Below are 23,916 nucleotides of genomic sequence, written 5' to 3'. Positions count from 1 at the left end.
AAAATAAAATGAATCCTGTTTTTTCTTTGACTTCTTTAGTTATCTTCTCGTCTCTGTGAGACTTTACGCAGTAGATATACATAAGAACACATCTGAAGCTGTTAACCCAGCAAGCCAAAGAACTAACGGGTAGGTAGGGCGGTCCCGGTGGACCAGCAGTGGGAAAGCTCGCCAGACAGCGATGGCAATGGCAAACTGCGCGGATTTAGCTGATGAGACTCCAGCAGTTACCGCGCATTCTGGGGACCCCCAAGTCTTGGCTCTTGCCAACCCGCGCCTAATACTTCCTGGAATTAGGTAAGCAGGAAGCATCCCTCCAGGGAGAGAGAGAGAGAGAGAGTGCGCATTCCATTCCATTCCAACAATCTCTCTGGGATTTCCGCGTGTGGGTCGGATCCAAAAAAACCAAAAAACAATAATAAAAAAAATTGGTCATTTTCAATCCACGACTGTTTGTGGGACATTGCTGTGCGCAATTGGCTGCCGCGTTCGCCCACAAATATACAGTCAATTCACTTTACAGTGTGTTCTGTGAAGCGCTTTGGGACGTCCTCCCGACGTGAAAAGCGCTATATCAAATGCAAGGATTATTATTATTATTATTATTATTGAAATCTCCGCTCGGTTTGGAGAATCTTTAAGCACCGTGCCGGGTTTCCACATTGCCGCCCGCCCACCCACCCACCAGGCCAAAGGGTTAGAGCAAAAAGGTATGTTTAACATTCGCAAACTGACTGACCCACAAGGTCTTATTTCAGAAATGGGCCCGAAACACAGAATAAAGATTTGGTCACTCGATCCACGGCTGTCTGCGGGGACCGTCACTGCTGCGCGCAATTGGCTGTCGCGTTTCGCCCACAAAAATATACAGTCAATTCACTTTACAGTAATATTCTGTGGGGCTTTGAGACGTCTTAAAAGGCGCTGTATCAAATGCAACGATTATTATTATTATTGTTATTATCAGATATTGTTTTCTCAGACTCCCCTGAAAGCCACAGGAGACAGTTACAGCAGAGCTCCGGGGACACAGTGCAGTCGGCCATTTAGATGTCAGGTCTGTGTGTGTGTGTGACTGTGAGTGACTGAGTGTCTGTGTCTGAGCTCAGAGAAGGTCACATGTTTCTCAGCCTCTAATCTACGCCCTTAAAGAAAGGACAAATAGAACCGCAGAGCCTTAAATCCTGTGGATTATCAAACTCCAGCACATGGCTAGTTACATGCATTAGCTCTCCCCCCCCCCCCCACCCCCCAACAAACACCCCCCCCCCCCAGCAAACACCTCCCCCCCCAGCAAACACCTCCCCCCCCCAGCAAACACCTCCCCCCCCCACCCAGCAAACACCCCCCCCCCACCCACCCAAACACCCCCCCCCCACCCACCCCAGCAAACACCTCCCCCCCCCCACCCCAGCAAACACCCCCCCACCCCCAGCAAACACCTCCCCCCCCCCACCCCAGCAAACACCCCCCCCCACCCACCCCAGCAAACACCCCCCCCCACCCACCACAGCAAACACCCCCCCCCCACCCCAGCAAACACCTCCCCCCCCCCCCCCACCCCCCCCCCCCGCAAACACCCCCCCCCCCAGCAAACACCTCCCCCCCCCCCCCCAGCAAACACCTCCCCCCCACAGCAAACACCCCCCCAGCAAACACCTCCCCCCCCAGTAAACACCTCCCCCACCCACCCCAGCAAACACCTCCCCCCAGCAAACACCTCCCCCCCAGCAAACACCTCCCCCCCACCCTCCAGCAAACACCCCCCCCCCCACTCCTCCCTCTTCTTGATTGGATTCTTGCAACTTTTAAAAATAAAGCAAGTTACCATTATTACCATAAAATACCAACAAAACCGAACATTGCAAAGAGCAGAGATTGAAAACAAAACATTGTCTGAAATTCAGGGGCGTTCGTTTGTGCGATCACTGACACCAACGCTCATAACGTCCTCTCCGTCAAAATGCACCAAATCTTTTATTTGGTGTCGGGGGGTGTGTGTGGGGTGTGTGTGTGTGGGGGGGGGAGTGTGGGGGTGTAGGGGAGTGTGGGGGTGTAGGGGGTGTGTGTGGGGAGTGGGGGGGGTGGGGGGGTGGGAGTGTGGGGGGTGGGGGGGGAGTGTGGGGTGTAGGGGGTGTGGGGAGGGCAGTGGGGGTGTGTGTGGGGGGGGAGTGTGGGGGTGTAGGGGGGGGAGTGTGGGGGGGGTGGGAGGGGAGTGGGGGTGTGTGTGGGGGGGGAGTGTGGGGGTGTAGGGGGGGGAGTGTGGGGGGGTGGGAGGGGAGTGGGTGTGTGTGGGGGGGGTAGTGTGGGGGTGTAGGGGGGGAGTGTGGGGGGGAGTGTGGGGGTGTAGGGGGTGTGTGGGGAGGGGAGTGGGGGTGTGTGTGGGGGGGGGGGGTGGGGGGGGATGTGTTAATTGTTTGGGTTCATTCTATAAAATGTGTAAAGGGCAATGGATGGGCGCTGTGGTGTGAGAGAGAGAGAGAGAGAATGGGAATAGGTGTATTGTGTGTACGTATGTATGTTTGTGTGTATTCGTATGTGTGAATGTGGTGTGTGTGTATGTGTGTATGTGTGTGTGCGCCTTAATCCGTATGTAAATGACAGCCAATGAAGGAGTGTGTAGGATTGGAGCTGGGATTAGTGGGGGCGAATGAGTCGCTGGTTTACTGGGATTAAGAGAACAAAGACTAGTCTGAGCAGAGGCAGCAAAAAAAATCTGCCAAATCTTTCCTCCAGTGCCTCTTCTCTTCTGCAATCACCACAAAACGATCCCCCCCCTCCCTCCCTTCCTCCTCCCCCCCCACTCCCCCCCTCCCCTCCTCCTCCTCCTCCTCCCTCCCTCTCTCTCTCTCTCTCTCTTCCCCCCCCCCCCCTCTCTTTTTTTTCGTGTCCTCTTATCAGAAATCATCACACATTTGCAACTCAATCCGGATTGATGCTAAAAGGAGGATCCATGAGGAAATAGGACGCTGTAAAGTTTTTTTTTAATCTCGTGTGTGTGTGTGCGGTGTGTGTTTGGTCTGTGTGTGTGTGTGTGTGGGGTGGGGGGGGTTTGGGGGTTGGGGGGGAGACACACACACACACACACACAGCGCTGTGACGGTCGGGACCGGAGTGAAGGGGTTGTGAATGAGTGAAGTGAGTGAAGCGCTGAGAGAGCGACACAATGTATCAGTTTTGTGTATCTCCGTTCGCAGCGCTCGAGAGAGAGAGAGAGAGAGAGAGATACATTGTTGCATATATATATTTTTGCGCTGCGGCGACATGTGACCGAACACCACGTCCATCGGTCACAGTCACACACACTCACAGCTCTCGGGGGCTCTGATGGTCGCCGCTGTTTTTAATTAATCTGACATTATATATGTGTGTATTTGTGTATATGTACACACTCGCAGCGCCCCCCACACCCCCACAAACCCCCCCCTCTCTCCCCCCTCGGCAGCGACTGGTATCTGCAGCTCCTCTTTCCCCAGTGTGGTTGGGAGTTGTTGATACAGTACAAATGTTTTGTAGGCCAAGATAGGCAGTCACCAGACACAGAGAGAGAGAGAGAGAGAGACACACACACACAGACACACACACACACACACACAGGGAGACACACACAGACAGAGAGAGAGACACACACACACAGGGAGACAGAGAGAGAGAGACACACACACACAGGGAGACACACACACACACAGAGAGACACACACACACAGACACACACACACAGAGAGAGACACACACACACACAGGGAGACAGACACAGACACACACACACACACAGACAGAGAGAGAGACACACACACACAGGGAGACATACACACACAGAGAGAGACACACACACACAGGGAGACACACACAGACAGAGAGAGAGAGACACACACACACAGAGGGAGACACACACACAGACATAGAGAGAGACACACACACACACAGGGAGACCCACACACACACACAGGGAGACACACACACAGACATAGAGAGAGAGAGACACACAGACAGAGGGAGACACAAACATAGAGAGAGACACAGACAGAGGGAGACACACAAACAGAGAGAGAGACACACAGACATAGAGAGAGAGAGGGACACACACACAGACATAGAGAGAGAGACACACACAGACAGAGAGAGGGAGACACACACAGACATAGAGGGAGAGACACACACACAGACAGAGACATAGAGAGAGAGACACACACAGACATAGAGAGAAAGAGAGACACACACAGAGGTTAATGAACAAAGTCGTTCATCAATACCGTCAGTTTCAATTCCTTTGCAAAGAATTCCTTCCGCGTCTGTGATCATTTTAAGGAATTACAGTTACTGTGATTGATTGATTGATTGATTGATTGATTGATTGATTGATTTCCTGTGAAACTAAACATCAGTGTTTTTTTTTAAAAAAAGCGTTAAATGACAGGTATTCAACTGCTGTATAGGGTAATTTCTCTCTCCAATGCATTAAGTAATAATAATAATAATAAGTGATCCAGTCGCTGTGTTTATGGATTATTTAAGTGCTGAAGGAGCTTTATTGAGGTGCTTTGTATAAGTAAAAAAATAATGGGATGAATGAGATCCCAACCGTGTTGTCTGGCAGTGATTGATTCGACTCTCTGCCTGTCTGTCACTGCTATTTGATTTACGCCTTTTAACCGTACCTTATGCTGTTTCAGTTTATGTCCTCGTAAACTTTAGCCTTGCAGACACCTTCAAATTCCCTGCACTGCAGTGTTTTTTTTTGTATAGAAATAATTTACTGCAATACTGAAATATTTTTGCTTCAAAAGTTTCTGGTGCTGAAAGGGCGGAAGTACTGTGTAATAATTTGGCCGCTTCGATCCACGGCTGTTTGTGGGACGCTGCTCTGTTCGCGGGGCAATTGGCTGCCGCACTTCGTCCACTAAGTATACGGTGAATTCACTTTACTGTCAATCCTGTGAAGAGCTTTAGGACGTCTCGAAGACGTGATAAGGCGCTGTATCAAATGCAAGGATTATTATTAACTTTTAACAGGACTGTTTAAGTTGTTGTTGTTATTATTATTACTATTAAGTGGCAAGTGTAGTGATTTTGCAAGGCAGCCCCCACCATCGTAACACACACGTCAACTGTGTGAGAGCAAATGCTGAAGTCAGGTTTAACTTGTTTATTTGGGGGAACTTGTTCCCAGCTGCGGCTTGTGTGCTGCTTCATTTTAAATCATAATAATAATAATAATAATAATCCTTGCATTTGATACAGAGCCTTTCCTTGGGTGTGTGTGTGTTGGCGAGACTGATACCACCTTAGTGAGAAGTGTCGGGGAATACACAGAAGTGTGTGGTACTGTGTGAGGTGTCAGGCCTGTGGGCCGGGTACTGTCTTGGAGTTTTGTAGCTACAATATTCCTTACATTTGATGTGAGTGAGTGAGTGTTCTGGGGCTCTCCCGCGTTTTATAATGAAATTGATCGTTCAGGAAGTAGGAATCCGGTTGTTAGGCGATTCGCAGGGGGTAATAATCCCTCCCAAGAAAATATGGTCACTCCATCCACGATTGTATGTGTGCAGTTAATTGGCTGCTGCGTTTCGCCCACAAAATATAGTCAATTCACTTTGTAGTACATTCTGTGAAGCGCTTTGAGATGTCGCAACGACGTGATAAGGAGTGATATAAAATGTAAGGATTATTATTGTTGTTGACACACCGCCTTATCAGGTCATTAAAGCATCACAAAGCGCTTCACGGGCTTTACTGTAAAGTGTAGTGACTGTGTATGTGTAGGCGGGCATGGCAGATAATTTGCTCACAAACTGCCATGGAGTCGATGCTCAATATTATCGAGCGGATCAATGCCCGGGCCTGTATTGTGTGTGAGACACTGGGTCCGTGTACTGTGTGTGAGGTATCGGCTGTGTGTACAACAACCGCTTGCATTTATAATAGCCGTGTAGTGACTGTATTTTGTAAGCGAACACGACAGACAATTTGCGCAAAGCAACGTCCCACAAACAGCTAACGCGAGGTAATATAAAGTGTGTGTGAGAGTAAGATTCCCCCACTATCTGGAGGCTGGAGTTTGGAGGCTGCTATTTTGGTGGTGTTCTGATGGGACAAGTTGTGTGGAGATAAAAAAGATCAGGCTGTGGGAGATTAAACGCCATAGTTACATTGTTCAAATGCCACGAGATTAGTTCCCTAGGAGATGGATTCCCGTCGCCATGGACACTGGGGGTCCTGGAATTAGGATTGCGATTTTCTTACAACCCCAGTCACGCAATGTGTGTGTGTGTGTGTGTGGGGGGGAGTGGAAACACAAAGATACTGGTATGTTTGCCGTATGAAGGGGGATCTGCAATCCGTCAAAGGGGCAGCTGTGGCCGGCACTGTCCTCCTGGTTAGAATTGCAAGGCCTGAGATGTCACTCGGCCAGACTTAGGTTGTGGAGTTCCTGTAGCTCAGCGGTTGGAGCCCTCGCCTCGCAATCCAGGGGACCCGGGTTCGCTTCCCGGGCAGGGTCAAATGTTACGCAAGTTTCCTTACTCCACCCGCACTCGGTTTACCCAGCAGTAAGTAGGAACCCGGGTGTTAATCGATGGGCGGATCGCTTTTCCGGAGGGTAATAATCCCTTCAAAAAAAATAATAATTTGGGAACTCAATCCACGACTGTGCGCAATTGGCTGCTGCGTTTCGCCCACAAAATACACAGTCAATTCCCCTTACGGTGTACTGTGTGAAGCGCTTGCTTTCTCTGGCTCCCCCACCCCTGTCCCCGTCCACCTTCCTTTCTTCCTCACATGAAAGCGTGGCCTCAGGCCGGCTAACCTGCCCCGTTGGCCAGGCTTCCTGTGTGAGCCTGGACAATGAATGAGTGTGTCAGTGAGCTGGGACAGGGAGGGGAGTGAGCAGTGGGGGAGAGGATTAGAGCTGAGCCACGTCCTATTCACTTGACACGTATTTTACATTCCAGAGGGGGGCACAGGAATGATCAGGAACAGGAACTCTGGCTGATTGATCCCCACCCCACCCCTCCTTAGCCAGAGCATTGGCTCCAAGGTGACGTGCTTGGCAAAGGAAGGTTCTGTTGTATGTAATGCCTTGCGATTGCCTGAGGGTGTTTCCTGTGTAATCCAAACCCGCTCCCGGCAAAGTATCACCTTGGGTCATCATCCCAACCTGACAGGTGCTATAATTTGTTGTTGTTGTTGTGTTTGACTTTGCCCATCTCCTGGGTGCCTGGTTACTAATGAGACTGCACCAAATGCCCCACCCCGTCTCTGGCCCTTCTCTGGTGAGGAGAATGCGGTCTTTATGGTGCATTCCTTTCTAATCATCATCTACAGCGTTCAGTGCTCTCTCTCAGGGACTGAGTAAGTTGCTGGTGTTTAGCAGTGACTAGGCCATTGGTGCTGTGCGATCTGGTTTTGCTTAAGAGATTTGGGACTCAGCAAATTTTCCTGACCTCCTGCCTCGGTCAGTGTCTCTCTCACCTCTGGGTCACACAGTGGCGGGTTCAAGCCCCATTTGCGGGACTTTGTGGAGTCCTGGAGCTCAGTGGTTAGAGCCCTCACCACACAAGTGAGAGAACCTTAGACAAGTTTCCTTACTCAACACACACGCCTCTGTTTACCAACAGTCAGTAGAAACCAGGTTGTTAGTTGATTGTTTTTTTTCATAAGGTCCATAACATTTCTGCTGCCATAACATGCACTTTGTGGGTCTCATTTGAGACTCTGATGTGAAGGAGAGCAGTGGTGGCTCTGGTATGTAAAGGTCATGTTGTTGCTCCCCAGGTAACGATGGCGAACGTGGGGAACCTGGAGGACAGAGGCCGCAACGATCAGCTGCTGATGTGTGGAGTCCAGAGCTTCTCCGAGAGGAAGGATATCATTAGCAGCTTAGTGTCTGCGCTGGATTCCATGGTTAGTGACATGTGCTCAAAGGGAGTGGTTCCCAGTAGCTCCATTATAGTCATCGGGTTCAGCACCGTTTTCTTTCACGTTGACTTAACATAACTTGGGGAGTCCTGTAGCTCAGGGGTTAGAGCCCTCGCCTCGCAAGCAAGAGGACCCGGGTTTAATTCCTTAGGCAAGTTTCCTTACTCCCCACACACGCCTCTGTTTACCAGCAGTAGGTAGGAACCCGGGTTGATAGTCGATTGGCAGATCGCTTTCTGGGGGTAATAATCCCTTCAAAATAAATAATAATAATAATTTGTTGTCTCCGCAGTGTAAAGCGCTCTCGAAGCTGAACGCTGAGGTGGCTTGTATCGCGGTGCACGAGGAGAGCACCTTTGTGCTGGGGACGGAGAAGGGAAGAGTTTTCCTCAATGCCAGGCGGGAGCTGCAGAAGGAGTTCGTCAAATACTGCAGTAGGTTTCCCAGGCGGCTTCCCTCTTGAAGACGTGATAAGGCGCGATATCAAATGCAATGTTTATTATTATTATTATTATTATTACTATCATCACCTTAGTTCCTGAGAGCAAGAGAGATCAAGCCAGAGTTGATGGTCTTTGTGACTGTTGATTGTAACTGTCCCCTTTCGGGTGGGGTGGGTGAGGGTTGGGAGTACATAATAATAATAATTATAACCCTTGCGTAGCCTCCCTCCCTCTCTCCCCACTTTCAAAGGCTGCCTTAAGACTTGCCTCTTTGACTGCGCTTCCGATCATCGATCCCATCGGCCCCCCACCCCCTCCATCCCTCCCTGCCCACACCCCCTCCCCCCGGGGCCTCTGATCTCCGAGCCTTGTCTCCAGCAGCTAACTGGAATGCTCAGCTCCGCGAGATGGAGATGCTGAAGATGGTGACGGACAACGGGAGGAATGTTCAGAGGGACTCGCCCGACCCCATGGCCGACATCTACGTCCTTCGCAAGATGGTGGAGGAAGTGTTTGCTGTTCTCTACAGTGAGTGACAACAGCAGCAGCTTGTACTTACACAGCGCCACTCAGGCAGGGAAACGTCCCAGGCGGCCTGACAGTGGCGGAGCAGGACACCGAGCCAGGGGGAGGTGACCATAGCCTCTGGTCGAAGAGGAAGGTCTACAGGCGCGACCTCAAGATGGGGAAGGAGGGGGCCAGGCAGAGGGATAAGGGAGAGAGTTCCAGAGTTTCGGGGCGTAGTGGCTGAAAGTGCGGCCACCGATGGTGGAACAGGGGGAACGAGGGACAAGCAGGGGCCGGAGCCAGTCGAGTGGAGGCAGTGGGTCATGGGTTTGGGTGTAAAGTAGAGGCAAGTAACACAAAACACATAGTCACTACACTTTACAGTCTACTCTGTGAAGCGCTTTGAGAAATGATAAGGCGCTGTATCAAATGCAAGGCTTATTATATTATTATATTATCGATGTGAATCTGTGAGTTGGGAGATTCTCTGATGTTTAAACCCCACTGTGACCCCAGGTGAGGCTCTCGGAAAAGCGTCGATTGTCCCCGTGCCTTACGAGAAGATCCTGCGGGACTCGGCCCCCATCCTGGTACACGGACTGCCCGAGGGCGTCTCCTTCAAGCGACCGACCGAGTACGAGGCTCACACACTGAAAAGGATCTTAGAGCGAAGCAACCGCATCCGATTCACCGTCAAAAGGTATTTATCCCAGTGGAGGAGCGAAGGATTGTCTGAGGAACACGACACACAGGAGCCACCCAGCGATGCCTGCAACTACACTACACTACAACTGCACTACAACAACATGATAGTTACTTCAAGGGCTGGACGGACAGGGATTTGGCCTTGAGCTGGGGGCTGGGATCAGGAGGGGGTGGGGGCAGGAGGGTGGCTGAAGGTTCAGTCGAAGAGGAGGGTCTTGAGACAGGTCTTCTGAGTGCTTAAGAGTGGGAGATCCTGATGCTGAGCCGGGGTGGGGGCGCGTGTGTAGGTGTGTGGGTGTGTGAGTGTGTGGGTGGATTGAATTAAGCACGAAGCCTGGCAACGGGTAAATGTGTTTAATATTGCTTCTGCCTTTCCCTCCCCTCCCTCCCTTCCTCCTCCTCCTCCTCCCGTTCCCTCTCCCCCCTTCCCTCCCTCCCTCCTCCACCTCCTCCCGCTCCCCTCCTCCCGCTCCCCCCCCAACCCTAGGCCATTTGAGGACAGTGTCCGGGAGACTCGCTTCTGTGCTGAGCCGAGCTGGGAAACATCGGCCGGGAAAAGCTCCAGCGATCCCAGCCCCGAGAATCCGGCCACGAAACAGTCCAACTGTGACTCCAGCACTGCCCGCACTCCACCACAGTTCCTCTATGACTTCCCGGGATCCAGGATTCCACTGGATTTAAACCAGGACTTTCTGGCACTGAGATCCTCAGGAAGCTCCGCAGCCTCGGAACCCAGATCCTCCACGGCGACCGACGGCACCAAACTCACTCCCGCCCGGGACTGCGCAGACGACACCGGTAACACCACTTTACACTTAGCGACAAACTGCGCAGCTTTAGCTGCTTACACTCCGGCAGCTCTCCAACACACGGTCTGGGCTCCCCACCGGCCTTGGCTTTTCGATATATATACAGTCGTGTCCGCAGTGTCCCAGGGCACTCACTGCCGATNCCGGCCCGGCCCGGCCCGGCTCATCGGCAGGACCCGCCAGGGCCAACCAGTCACTGGGGGGGAACGGGGAATCCTCCCCCTCAGCTCCCGTTAACTCTGCAGCCGAAGCCCTAACTAACTAACTAACCAACCAACCAACTGACTAACGGGGAAGGTGGTCCTAGCTGGACAAGCAGCGGGAAAGCTTGGCCAGACATTGATACCGATGGCCGAGCGATGCTGTTGTCGCTGGTCAGTCTCCAGCCGTCACCTCAGGGCGCACTCCTTGGCTCTTGGCTGTTGGCGTCACACACGTTTCAGGCAATCGACCGAGACAGCATTACTAAGTCACAGTATTTTATTATTAGTCTCATTTCCCTGCTCCGCCCCCCCAAACCCTTTGTGTTTATTCCTATTTAAACTGCTCGCTTCCTGATCCCGTTTCCTTTTGAAAAATTCTAATGCCCCGGTCACTCGTGGGAACCATTCCCGCAGGTTAGCAAACCCCCCCCCCACCCCCTTCTCTCTCTCTCTCTCCCGGGGTCTAGCGCTCTGGGACGCTATCCTGCGTGAGGGACGCTATGTAAATGCAAGTTGTTGTCGTGATGGGGTGAGTGACCGAGGTGCTACTCGTTTTCGCCCTCCGCAGTCCAGAGATGGTAATTACACCTATAGAATTTTATTGGGCAGCCTGTCGTTTGACACTTGACGAAACCCATCACGAAACCTAAGCGTATCACTGCTGTGCCGCCCTTAACAGTACTTCATGACCCTGTTGGACGCCACGTTTGCTTGCTGGTACAGTCACTACACTTTACAGCAGTTATCTGTGAAGCTGTGTTGAGACATTTCAATGTTATAGTCTCTGTATCAAATGCAGGAATTATCCGTGTTTAATGAAGTGAATCCCTTTTTCTGTGTGTTATGGTTGTACGGTAAACGATAGGTAAGTTTCCTTCCTCCACACGCCTCGGTTTACCCAGCAGTAAGTTGTAACCCACTTGTTAGTCGATTGACGGATCGTTTTATCGGGGGTAATAATTTGGTCACTCAATCCACGCTGTGGGACGCTGCTGTGCGCAATTTTTTTGCCACGTTTCACCCACAGAATATACAGTTACTACACTTTACAGGATATTCTGTGAAGCGCTTTGAGACGTTTTAAGGTGCTATATCAAATGCAAGGATTATTATTATTATTGTTGTTGTCGGATGAAACATTAGACTGAGGTCCTGTCTGCCTGTTCAGGTGGACGTTAAAGATCCTATTCACGTCAATGCTTTTCTCCGCATGATTGGGAAAGAGAAGGAAGTTTCTCCAGTTTATCCTCCAGATTAATTGGTCATTTACTTCAGAGCTGTTTACCTAACAATCCTACACAGTCACTACACTTGACAGCAATTTTCCTATGAAACTCTTTTGAGATGTGATGTGAACATAGTAGGAGTTGTATCAAATGCAAGGATTAGTTTAGCATCTGATGGATAATTTGACTCCCCCAGAGTTTTGCTCTGTTGCCATGTTGGTTCATTGACTCTCATGTAGTTTAAACTCTGTGTAAATACTGGTGGAGACTCAAACCTGGCAATGAAAGCCCTTCTGTTCTGTTTCTGTTGTGGAATCCTGTAGCTCAATGGTTAGAGCACTCGCCTCGCAAGTGAGAGGATCTGGGATTGATTCCTGGCCAGGGCGAAATGTTGGGCAAGTCTCCTTACACACACGCCTCTGTTTACCTAGCAGTAAGTTGATAACAGGTTGTTTTGCTGTGGGCAATAATCCCTTTTTTTAAAAAAATCTAGTCACTCAACGCAAGACTGTTTGTGGGACGCTGCTGTGTGCAATTGCCTGATGTGTTTCCCCCACAAAATACACAGTCCATTCACTTGACAATATATTCTGTGAAGCGCTTTGAGACGTCTCGAAGATGTGATTAAGGCGCTGTGTCAAATGCAAGGATTATTATTATTATATATAGAAACAAACACTCACACTTGCCCTTGAGAAACTGAACCCTATGTCACAGGCACCACTTTCACTGCGGTAGAAACCCAACAATCAAGCCAACTCCAGGGCTCGCCATGCATTTAGCCTGTGAGCGAGCGGAGAGCAGGAGGGGAGGGGAAGAGGAGAGCGGAGGAAGGGAGGGGAGGGGGGAAGGGGACCCTTAGGCACTCAGTGTCATCGCCAGTGAATCCGAGGCAGAGACTTGATGGACCCTAACCTGAGCCTCTCGTCCCTGTGCCTTTTGCTAACTGTCTTCTCCTCATTTCCAGGTAAAAAAACATCAGGGTTTAATGGTGAACTCAACAACATCTCTCAACACTCACACGTTTCAAAGTGGCTTCTTTTTTCTATAGTACACGATAAAGCAGGTAACCCCCTTTACCATCGTGTCTCGGGAGGGTGGGGTGTGGGGAGGGGAGAGTAAAGGTTTCCCCACTCACCTTTCTTAGGGCAAAGAGTGTATACAGGACTATCTCAGAGTTGCACATCTACATTGTTTGGTCGTGTCTGGCCACCAACGTCCTTTATACTGGTATTTCGGTGATGTAGAAACATAATAATAATAATAAAATACTAATAATAATCCTTGCATTTGACACAACGCCTTATCACGTTGTTGAGACGTCTCAAAGCGCTTCACAGGTACAGATATACTGTAGAGTGAATTGACTGTGTGCTTTGTTCGGCAATTTTTTTGGAGGGATTATTACTCCTCGGAAAGATCAATAACAATCGTCCTTGTGTTTGACACGGCGCCTACAACGCCCAAACTTCTCGGTGCTTCACAGGGAATTGTTGTCAGGTGTAGTGACTGTGTATCTGTAGGAAAACATGGCAAGCAGTTTGCACACAGCAAGGTTCCACACACCCACTCACTCACCCTGCAATGGAGTGTCAGCCTAGATTGGAAGCTTAAATAGTAATAATCCTTGCGTTTATCGCAGCGCCTTTCACGTCGGGAAGACATCTCCAAGCGCTTTGCAGATTCACTGTAAGTGTAGTGACTGTGTATTTTTGTAGGGGAATATGGCAGCCAATTTGAGCACCGCAACGTCCCACACACAGCCATGGGAGTAAAGTGGGCGATTTTGTTTGGTGGGATTGTTGGCCAGGACACTGGGAGAGAGAGAGAAACTCCCTTCTCTTTTCGAATAGCACCAGGGGATCTTTAACGTCAACCTGAGCGGACAGAGGCAGGATCTCGGTTTAACGTCTCATCTCCGACAATGCAGAGTTCCTCCAGCACCGCGTCGGAGCATCAGCCTACACTGTGAGCTTAAAGTTCTGCTTAGGGCTTCAAACCACAGCCTTCTGACTTGGGGGGGAGAGAGAGCATTACTGACTGAGCCAGGCTGACAGGAGAGGAGAGAAGAGCAATAATGAGCCACCTGGGAGGGAGACCAGGCTGGCAACGATGGCACCGTTTAGTGCCTGGAACTAAACTGAACAGCGGTTGCCAACAAATACAATGGGTCAGAATAATAAGCTTCCTGTATTATTATTGATTGCTGGGTGGAGGCCCACAGATTACTGAATGTCTGACACCCAGGGAAGGCACTCATTTACTATATCAGTTTGTCGTTATTTATTGCCAAATACTTTTGAAATTTCTGTTGTCCTGACGGCCACAGTTACTTAAAATCTGAGACCAATTTTTAAATTCAATCTTGATTTGAAAGGAGTCCTGTATTGGTTCGAGCCCTCGCCTCGCAAGCGAGAGGACCTGAGTTTGATTACCAGGCAGGGCAAAACCTTAGCCAAGTTTCCTTACTCCATCTGCTTCTCTTTACCTAGCTTTGAGTAGGAACCTGGTTGTTAGGCGATTGGTGGATTGCTTTCCAGGGGTAATCATCCCTCCGAACAGTCGTGGATTCAGTGACCACGTTTTAAAAAAAAAGTTTTTTTTTGAAGGAATTATTACCTCCGGAAAAGTGATCTGCCAATCAACAAACAACTAGCTTCCTACTTACTGGTGGGTAAACTGAGGAGTGTGGAGTAAGGAAACCTGTCTAACATTTTGCTCTGCCCTGGGAATCGAACCTAGGTCCTCTCGCTTGAGAGGCGAGCGCTCAAACCACTGCACTACAGGACTCCGCAAAGGATGACATTTGCTCGAATTTTGTTTTACAGAAAAATGGAACTTGTATATAAAGGAAACTGAGGACATCAACATCCTGAGAGAATGTGTGCAGATCCTGTTCAACAGCAGATACGGTGAGTAGACAATACAACTCAAACCGCAGCACTGCATCGGAGCATCAGCTTAGACGATGGGATTCGGTGAAGTCCAGACATGGGGCTTGAACCCACAACCATTTGACTCAGAGGCGAGAGAGAGAAGGGGAGAGAGAGAGAGAGAGCGCTATCACTGAGCCAAACTTGACGCACATTAATGTTACTTTAGGCATTTTATTGTTCTCATTAGCAATAAGTTATTGAGAATCGTGGCCTTTGGTGACTAGTTGCCCTGGTATCACTTTCGCTGGTGGTTTGGTTTGTTGTGTGCCCCTACCCTCGAATTCACAGCACAGAAGGATGCCATTCGGCCCTTCGTGTCTGTGCCTTATCGTTGGGGTTCACTTTACTTTAATGACCGGCCAGTGAGTGACAGCACATCCCCAGGGGCCTGATCTCAGCAAAGCTAAGAGAACGAGGTTACCATGAGATTACGATGCCTGTGTTTCTCCGCAGCCGAGGCCTTGGGATTGGATCACATGGTCCCCGTTCCGTACCGGAAAATCGCCTGCGACCCGGAGGCTGTGGATATAATCGGGATCCCAGAAGGAATTCCCTTCAAACGACCCTGTACCTACGGCGTTCCCAAACTGAAGCGCATCCTGGAAGCCAGGCATAAAATCCGCTTTGTTATTAAGAGGTGAGAGCTCGCTCCCACGGGATAACGTTCCCGGAATTCCTTCACCTAAAAACAACACATTACATTTACATGGAGCCTTTCACATTGGGAGGACAGTCAGGGATTTGGACCCGAGCTGGGGGTTGGGATCAGGAGGAGGTGGAGGGCAGGGAGGGTGGGGTTAGGAGGGTGGCTGAAGGCGCAATCGAAGAGGAGGGTCTTGAGATGGGTCTCGATTGCTCCGCTGTGTAGAAACCTGATTTTCTGTTTCTTTTCCCTGCAGGATGTTTGATGAGAGAGTTCTCACAGGTCAGTAAGCTCCGTGGCCGAGTGTGCGAGTCTTTCCTACTTTCCCATTTGATTAGGAAAAAAAACCCAGGACGGGCAGTGAGAGATGTAGGATAATGTCTCGGAGCGTTTTACAATGATGGGGTTGCCCTTTTGCAAGCGATGACGGCCCCCCCCTTTTGGAGGGCAGGTTGGGTGGGTCATAAGAAATGGTGGACAGAAATACTCAATCAATGACTCAGGGTATTTGTGGAACATTCAGTGCTGGGCGCAATTGGCTGCCGCGTTTCGCCTGCAAAATGCAGTGACTACACTTTACAGTATATTCTGTGAAGCGCTTTGAGACGTCTCAAAGACTTGATAAGGCACTAAATCAAATGCAAGGATTATTATTATTATTTATTATTATATGACAGTTGTGGTCAATACCTCTTTATTGCTGTATTTTCTCCTCTCCAGAGGGACCATGTTATGATCGGGGGTTTGAACCCCAGCACAGCGTTGGTGAGCAAATTACTCTCCTCCCCCCCTCCCACACCCCCGCGATTCAATTCTTCCAACACGACTCGAAGCCACGAAGCAGATTGTACTTTACACAGAGGCCGAGCTGATCAGCCTTGTCCTTGTCCTTGTCCTTTCTAAACAGGCGCCAAATATATCCGGGATGTCTCCAAGCAAGATTCCCGTTCCACTTCCGACGAGGAGACTCACCGAACAGCGCTAGATCTGGGCTTCGGTAACCACGGCTGCTGGTGAGATGTCAGACTCTTTACTGGGAAATGTAGCTTCCTCTCCGCGGCCATCAGCCAACGACAGTGTTTCGGTCACAAGGCTGGAGCTGGTACAAGGAACCTGTGTGTGTGTGTGTGTGTGTGTGTTGCTGCTGCTTATGGTGTGACTGTTTTTTTTTCCTCTCAACAGGTCTGTGAAGGTGAAAGAAAGTGAACCAGGTGAGTGAGAGGGTAGGGAGGAGCTATATGGGTGGGCATGAGTGTGGGCACAGAGAGGGCAGGGGCATGGGCACAGTAGAGGGCAGGAGCGTGGCACAAAGTAGGGCGGGGCATCGGGCAGAGTGGGGATGGGGCCGAGGACACGGGTCAGAGGCGGGGCTGTGGGCCAGGGCGGGGCACAGACTGGGGTAGGGGCGGGATCCAGCAGAGGGCGGGGCAGAGATGTACAGCCTCTCGATGATCTTTCCTTCTTCCCAATCCACGAACAGGTCCATCACTCGATCTCTTGTCGATGAAACGAGTGAAAACAGAACCAGAGGATGCGGAAATCATCCAGATCACTGTCCAAGGTACAGCCCAGCCTCTTCCTCGGAAACACTTTGAGACGTCTCGACGACATGATAAGGCGCTATATTAAATAAATGCAAAGAGTATTACTATTATTATTAATATTATCTCGGCTTCTCTCCATAGATCCAAGCGCAGGCTCAGAGGATCTCAGTGAGAGTCTGTCTGATAAATCAACATCCGAGGAACCTGACCTGCTACTAGACACCCACTCAGGTACCCCCTCTCTCTCTCCCTCTCTCTGTGCCTGAATTCTCCACCGAGAAAACGTCTTAACACTGGTGGAATCCTGAGCTCAGTGGTTAGAGCACTTGCCTCGCAAGCGAGAGGACCTGGGTTCGATTCCCGGCAAGGCAAATCCTTAGGCAAGTTTCCTCACTCCACACACACGCTTCTGTTTACCGAGCAGTAAGTAGGAACCCGGTTGTTAGTTGATTAGCGGGTCGCTTTTCTGGGGGTAATAATTACTTCAGAATATAATTACAATTCATACAAAAAAATTAAGAGTCACTTAATCCGCAACTGTTTGTGGGGACGCCTCTGTGCGCAATTGGCTGCCGCGTTTCACCCACAAAATGTACAGGCAATTCACTTTACGGTATATTCTATGAAGCCGTATGAAACGTGATAAGGAGCTATATCAAATGCAAGGAATATTATTATTAATTAATTAATCCTCTCAGATCTCGCACAGGATGACGTCTCCAGCCACGAAGATCTGCAAATGACAGTGGAAGGTGAGTGTCTTGTGACGCTTCTGTTCATTGGGGTAAAGTGAGGGGCTCTTCCTCCTCCCCACCAAATTGGGATACGCCAGGCTGTTTGGTGATGGGTTTCCATATGTGTCGGACAAAAGTTGTTAGCTTAAGGGTTTCCTGTTGGTGAGATGTTCCTGGGTGCTGGGGCTTGTCCTCAAACATCTCTCAGGGAACCTGATCCTTGCTGACTGCCTCGTTTGGCGGATCGCTTTTCCGGGGGTAATAATCCCTTCAAAAAAAATAATGATAATAAATTGGTCACTTCAATCCACGACTGTTTGTGGGACGCTGCTGTGCGCAATTGGCTGCCGCGTTTCGCCCACAAATATAGTCAATTCACTTTACAGTCTATTCTGTGAAGCGCTTTGAGACGTCTTGAAGACTTGATGAGACGCTGTATCGAATGCAAGGATTATTATTATTATTGCTTCCCCGCAGAAGACTGGAACGAAAAGATTGTGCAACTGAGGAAACAGGTGGAGAATCTCTTCAGCAGGAAGTACGGTGAGTTGGACGTGACGTGGTGCGGTATATTCTGTGAAGCGCTTTTAGACGTCTCGTTGACTTGATGAGGCGCTATATCACATTTAAGGATTATTATTGTTATTACCTGTAACCTGACTTGTCTCACCTGCATTCCAGGTGAAGCCATGGGATTCCCAGATCCAGTCAAGGTCCCGTACCTGAAATTCCAGTCCCATCCCGAGGATCTCTGTGTGGATGGCTTGCCAGATGGCATCCCATTCAGGAGACCCAGTTGCCTCGGAACTTCCAAACTGCAAAAAATTTTAGCAGAAAGCGACAACATTCAGTTTGTCATCAAAAGGTAAGTAAGAAACCTTTCAATACAAAAACATTCAGACCTCTAACAAGACTGGAGATTAGAAGCAGTAATATATCCCCAGAGTAGACCATACAGTCTATCAGGTGATTCCTGAACAGGTGGAGAATTGGGTGGTCTCAGTGGTCCCGTTCCTGAGCCGGACACGTCCACAGGACCTTAGGGCACTGCTGATTACAGCCCAGCCCGGCTCATTGGCAGGACCTGGAAGGGCAGAACAGTCACTGGGGGCAGAGAATCCTCGCCCTCTGCTCCTGTTAACCCTGCAGCCAAAGCCCTAATGGGTAGGGTGGTCCCAGCTGGACAAGCAGCGGGAAAGCTTGCCAATAGCAAGCTATGTGACTTAAGATGGCGTCTCTCGGGTCAGATGGATCGTCTTGAGATGTGTTTGATTGCCAACGTTGCTCTTACAGGCCGGAACTTCTGCTCGAGGAAGACACAGAATCCAGTAAAGAGAGGACGAGCGCAGCAGGTAAGGACTCCGGCCATGTAGCTGTGGTACAGCAGCGCTGAGGCCGAGGTGCTGAGCCTCGCCTGAGGGTCTTCGGCTGATCGCGGTGACTGCCCAGTCCTGGTTTCCTCCCGGGTTCACCACCGCCCGCACTTTTCAGAAGTGGCCACTGGGCGGCGATGGGGAGCAGGACCTGGACTGCCGGACCTCAGGCCAATTATTGTGGGTCTATTACAATACAACAGTACGTCGGTTTGGTCGGTGCCTTTCACGTCGAGAGGACCTCCCAAGGTGCCGGGCGCTAACTGTCATTGTCAGGTAACTCACACTCCGTGCAGACCAGGGGCCGTACCAGGCAGCGGGGCCTTCCTTGTCTCACATGTTTATTATTATTATTATAGTAATAATAATCCACTGTAGTGCTGGGGAGCTCTGCATTGTCGGAGGCGCCGTCCTTTCGGATGAGACGTTAAACTTGAGGTCCCGTTTGTGCCTGTTCAGGTGTGTTCAGGCGGACGTTACAACTCCTGTGTCACTATTTGAAAAGAGAACGGAGTTTCTCTCTCTCTCCAACCCACCCCCAGTGTCCTGGCCAACAATCCCCCCCCAAATATAAAACTGGTCATTCACTTTGTGGCTGTTTGTGGGACGTTGGTGTTTAATATCCCTTTTTTAATCATCCCTTTTACACATTTGGTTGCATCCCAGCAGTGACTGTACCAAAGAAGGAACGTGAGTGTGTGAGAGAGGAAACGACACAAGGGAATAGGCAGAGCTGCTCAGGTCAGTGTGATCAATGGGAGTCTGTGTGTGTGTGTGTGTGTGTTGAGCTGCTGTGAAGACCCAATGTCAGAACCTTACATTACAAACACTGCTGTCTGTGTTATAGACAAAGCTGACAAAGCTGAAGTGAAACCGCTGTGTAATTCCGATGGAATTAAATCCAACAATTCCCTGAACAGCATTGAGGTCACCATCCCAGGTAAGTAAGTGTGAGCCATCGCTCCGTCTGACCAAACCTACAAATCACACCTGGCTTTGAGCCTCTCACAATCCAGACCTTTGATTTAAGTGCCATCCATTCCACAGATCATACTGATTCCCCTCTTATACTCCACTACATAGATCATAGATCCTCACCACTCAGGGTTTGGGGCTCAGACTCCCTATCTTCTCTGTTCTATCTCGTCCCCTCCCTCGCTGCCTTCATAGCCCGTCTCAAGACCTTCTCTTCGACTGCACCTTCATCCACCCTCCCTGCCCTCCACCCCTCCTGATCCCAACCCCAGTTGGGGTCCAAATCCCTGACTGTCCAGTGCCTGGGGACCTTCCCCTGATGTGAAAGGCGCTGTGTAAATGTCATTTGTTGTTGGTATTGAAGCACTTTCTGACAGTTGGCCTATGTGACAGGCTTTGTATCAAGGTAAGTTGTTGCTATTTCTCTTCACCGATCTTCTCTGTTTTGTAGAAACATTTGATGCAAAGCTGACGAGAGTGGACATCGCTAACAACCTGAGAGAGCAGGTCCAGGACCTGTTCAACCGTAAATACGGTCAGTGCAAGGATTATTATTATCATTATTATTGTGAGTCGTCACACTGCACAAACTGGATGGCGGCTGATGTTATCGCCTGTGGCTTCTCTCTCTCACTCACAGGTGAAGCTTTGGGTATCAAGTACCCGGTTCAGGTGCCGTATAAACGGATCAAAAGTAACCCAGGCTCGGTCATCATCGAGGGGCTCCCGCCCGGCATTCCCTTCCGTAAACCCTGCACGTTCGGCTCCCAGAACCTGGAGAGGATCCTCGCCGTGGCCGACAAGATCAAATTCACCATAACCAGGTAACCCCCCGGCAACTTTTAAGCCAGAACGGAGTCCCGGGCCGAGACGAGGCGCAGTTTGGGGACCTCTGGAGTCTGATGTGCAAATTAATTCCTTAAACAAATCGCAATCTTCCCAAATGTTATTTATTTTTTTATAGGCCTTTCCAAGGACTCATCCCGAAACCCGGTAAGAAAGTTTTTAATCTCAGCTCTCTGTGACGCAGAAACCCGTCTTTTAAAATGCTTCACAGAATTTGCCGGAAAGTGACTGTGTGGTTTTGTAAGCGACACTAAGGCGAATTGTTGTCGTATGTCTTAGACTGTGCTGAGTGCAATAGGGTTTATTATTGCTAACCCCTAACTGATTCTCTCTCCCGGTGTCTCCACTACACAGCGCCAAGACGAATAACATCACTGGAAAAGGCATACGCAGCTTTGCAGGGTAAGCTTTGTAGTTGCACAGCTGTGCTTTGAATAATCACAAGTTTACTTCTCTTAATAATAATATTAATAACATTGCATTTAATACAGCACTTATCACGTCTTCTAGAAGTCTCAAAGCGCTTCACAAGGTATACTGTGAAGTGGAGTGACTGTGTATTTTGTGGGCAGCAGCATCCCCACATAGGTTGAGTGACCGCATTTTTTTAAATTAGTGGATTTTTTTTGTTCTCAAATGGTTTCTCTCTCTCTCTCTCTCTCCACGATTTAGAGGATGAAGAGGCAAACCGGCTGGGAGAGAAAGTAATCCTCAGGGAACAAGTGAAGGAATTATTCAATGAAAAGTACGGTAAGTTTCATTAGCTGAGACCGGGAAAAAAAAATCTTTTTCTGCCCCATGATTAATATTTCAGCTTGAAGACGTTAAGTCATAGAAGAAGAAGAAGAATAATCCTTGCATGCTTCCTCCCTTTCCGCCTTCAAGGCCCATCTCAAGATCCTCCTTTTCAATCGCGCCTTTGGCCACCCTCCTACCCCCCACCCTCCCTGCGCTCCATCCCTCCTGATCCCAACCCCCAGCTCGGGTCCAAATCCCTGACTGTCCAGCGGCTTGGGACGTCCTCCCGACGTGAAAGGGGCACTGTGTAAATGTAAGGTGGTGGTGGTGTTGTGGTGGGACTTGAACCCACAACTTTCTGACTCAGAGGTGAGAGTACTGCTGACCGCACCAGGCTCAGGCGTGGCTTGATTTGGTTGACACCATTAACCGCAAAACAACACTTTTGTTGTCATTCAGGAGAAGCTCTGGGACTGAACCGCCCTGTCCTTGTGCCCTACAAGTTGATCCGAGATAACCCAGAGGCGATCGAGGTGACCGGGCTCCCAGACGAGATCCTCTTCAGGAACCCAACTACGTACGATCTCAGCAGATTGGAGAAGATCCTCAAAGCCAGAGACCGGATCAGGATGATCATCAAAAGTCAGTTGCAGTAAGTGCGGGGTTGGATGACCTGATAGGGCGCTGTATGAAATGCAAGGATTATTATTATTAATATTATAATAACCTGATTTTTTCGCATAATGTTTTCCAGGCCCTTTGCGGAGATTTGTAACGAGGCGTCGAAATCAGGTGAGAAAATGAAATGAACCTGGAGCGGCAAGTGTCAGCCTGGGCCAGAGACTAAACCAGGACCAACGAGGCTGAATAATAAAGTGGGGAACATGATATTTTTACACCTAATTTGTTTTTTCTCGGGGTCCATCGAGCTCGCTTTCCACCAGCCTGGCAGTCGCTTGACACGTGGTGTCCCAAACTATATCCTGTATCCCCAGATATTATTTTCTAGCAGGAATCTTATCTGATTTGTTCTTGAAACAAGTGACACTCTCTGCTTCCACCGTCTGTCTCACTGCGGAGCCTGTTCCATATGTTTATCTTCCATTGGGGATCATCCTTGTTATCTCCTGTACGTAATCATCTGATGATTTTGTATCTCCTGTTCATTCGCCCTCACAGAGTTCTCCCATTCCTCATGGCTGTCTTGTTTCTGTGCTGCGACCGTTCTACGTTCAGGGACCTCAGGCGATAGATCTGTAACTCAAATTATTTTTTTTATAAATAGCGTCCAAACAAGACACAGCCCACAGAAGGAAACGGAGAAGAGTGTCCGAGGGGAACATTGTCCCGTCCTCCTCCGGCGTGGAACCGGGTGCCCCTCCCAACCCGGTCTCTCTTGTGGTATTGTCTTCCTTTTGATTCACTTTGCTCCTGGTTTAGCTAAGGCGCTGCATCAATGCAACCATTAGTATTAATATTATTATTATCTCCGATGGCTTGATGCAACATTAATAGCCTTTTCCTCCTCTTTTTGCAGCAATGGCCAATGTACCTGGTAGACTATGGGGCAGTTAACATGCAAATCCAAGGTCCTGTAAACTACTAGCAAGCATCAATCACCCCGTCACCCGCCACCCCAACACACACACACACACACACGCACACAGTAACGAACCTGATCGACGACGTGTTTGTAACTATGTACCATAACTGTATAGTATGAACTGTAACATTTCCTTCGGAACCTGTCCTGGTTTTTACACTGTATCGTGTGATCAAGGCCTTTAAATAAATGTGCTGCCTTGCACTAAAACACATAACGTTTATGTTAACCTCCTAACCCCCTCCCAGCCCGCCCGCTCGCTCCCTCCGCTCAGCCGGCTTTGTTGTTTGTACATTTTATATATATATATATATATATAACCACACAATATACAGTCACTCGACTCTACAGCATATTCTGCGAAGCTCTTCGAGACGTCTCAAAGATGAGATAAGGCGTTATATAAAATGCAAGGATTATTATCTTATTAAGCAGTGCCACCCACGGCACCCGCTGGGAGTTGCAGTGCTTTCGTGGTGGCAAACACGCATCGAAAGGAGGAACTACAATTGGAAAGATAGTGCTGAGTGTTCTCAGCCACTTCTATTTTTATTTTGCCAATTGTCTATGGAGTCCTTACGAAGCCAGTCTTGGTGTTTTGTTTGACTCGACTATCCTTTCTATCCCACATCCATGCCATGACTCGCTCTGGTCTTCCCCCACCTCCGCAACATTGCCAGACTCCGCCGCTGACTCACAGCCGGCGGCCGAAAG

The 23,916-nt window shown here is 49.5% G+C and overlaps 1 protein-coding gene across 6 annotated transcripts; it reads left to right on the top strand.

The window, feature by feature from the left end:
* Positions 1-1,038: 1,038 nt before the first annotated feature.
* gtf2ird1 (GTF2I repeat domain containing 1) lies at positions 1,039-23,412 on the top strand. Of its 6 annotated transcripts, none has more exons than XM_007896445.2 (30): positions 1,039-1,057; positions 7,774-7,902; positions 8,210-8,351; positions 8,739-8,888; positions 9,384-9,567; positions 10,060-10,370; positions 12,778-12,876; positions 14,639-14,722; positions 15,200-15,383; positions 15,646-15,671; positions 16,110-16,154; positions 16,297-16,402; positions 16,572-16,600; positions 16,870-16,950; positions 17,075-17,164; positions 17,632-17,685; positions 18,145-18,210; positions 18,349-18,532; positions 18,961-19,019; positions 19,707-19,781; positions 19,888-19,980; positions 20,467-20,550; positions 20,656-20,839; positions 20,980-21,008; positions 21,216-21,263; positions 21,534-21,611; positions 22,059-22,251; positions 22,354-22,391; positions 22,885-23,000; positions 23,137-23,412. In XM_007896445.2, exons 2-30 carry the CDS (start codon positions 7,780-7,782, stop codon positions 23,203-23,205), a joined length of 3,024 nt encoding a protein of 1,007 aa, XP_007894636.1. In that variant the 5' UTR covers positions 1,039-1,057; positions 7,774-7,779; the 3' UTR covers positions 23,206-23,412. The 6 variants fall into 6 exon arrangements, with proteins under 6 accessions (XP_007894636.1, XP_042194617.1, XP_042194616.1 ...); XM_042338683.1 differs by lacking the exon at positions 1,039-1,057 and adding an exon at positions 2,879-2,971; XM_042338682.1 differs by lacking the exon at positions 1,039-1,057 and adding an exon at positions 3,069-3,138 and having other exon boundaries at positions 8,742-8,888.
* The last annotated feature ends 504 nt before the right edge of the window (positions 23,413-23,916 follow it).

This window comes from Callorhinchus milii, unplaced genomic scaffold, assembly GCF_018977255.1.
Source record: "Callorhinchus milii isolate IMCB2004 unplaced genomic scaffold, IMCB_Cmil_1.0 Scaffold10, whole genome shotgun sequence".
Taxonomy (NCBI): Eukaryota; Metazoa; Chordata; class Chondrichthyes; order Chimaeriformes; family Callorhinchidae; genus Callorhinchus; species Callorhinchus milii.
Note: the sequence above shows the minus strand (reverse complement) of the source record. Positions and strands in the feature narration are given on the sequence as shown.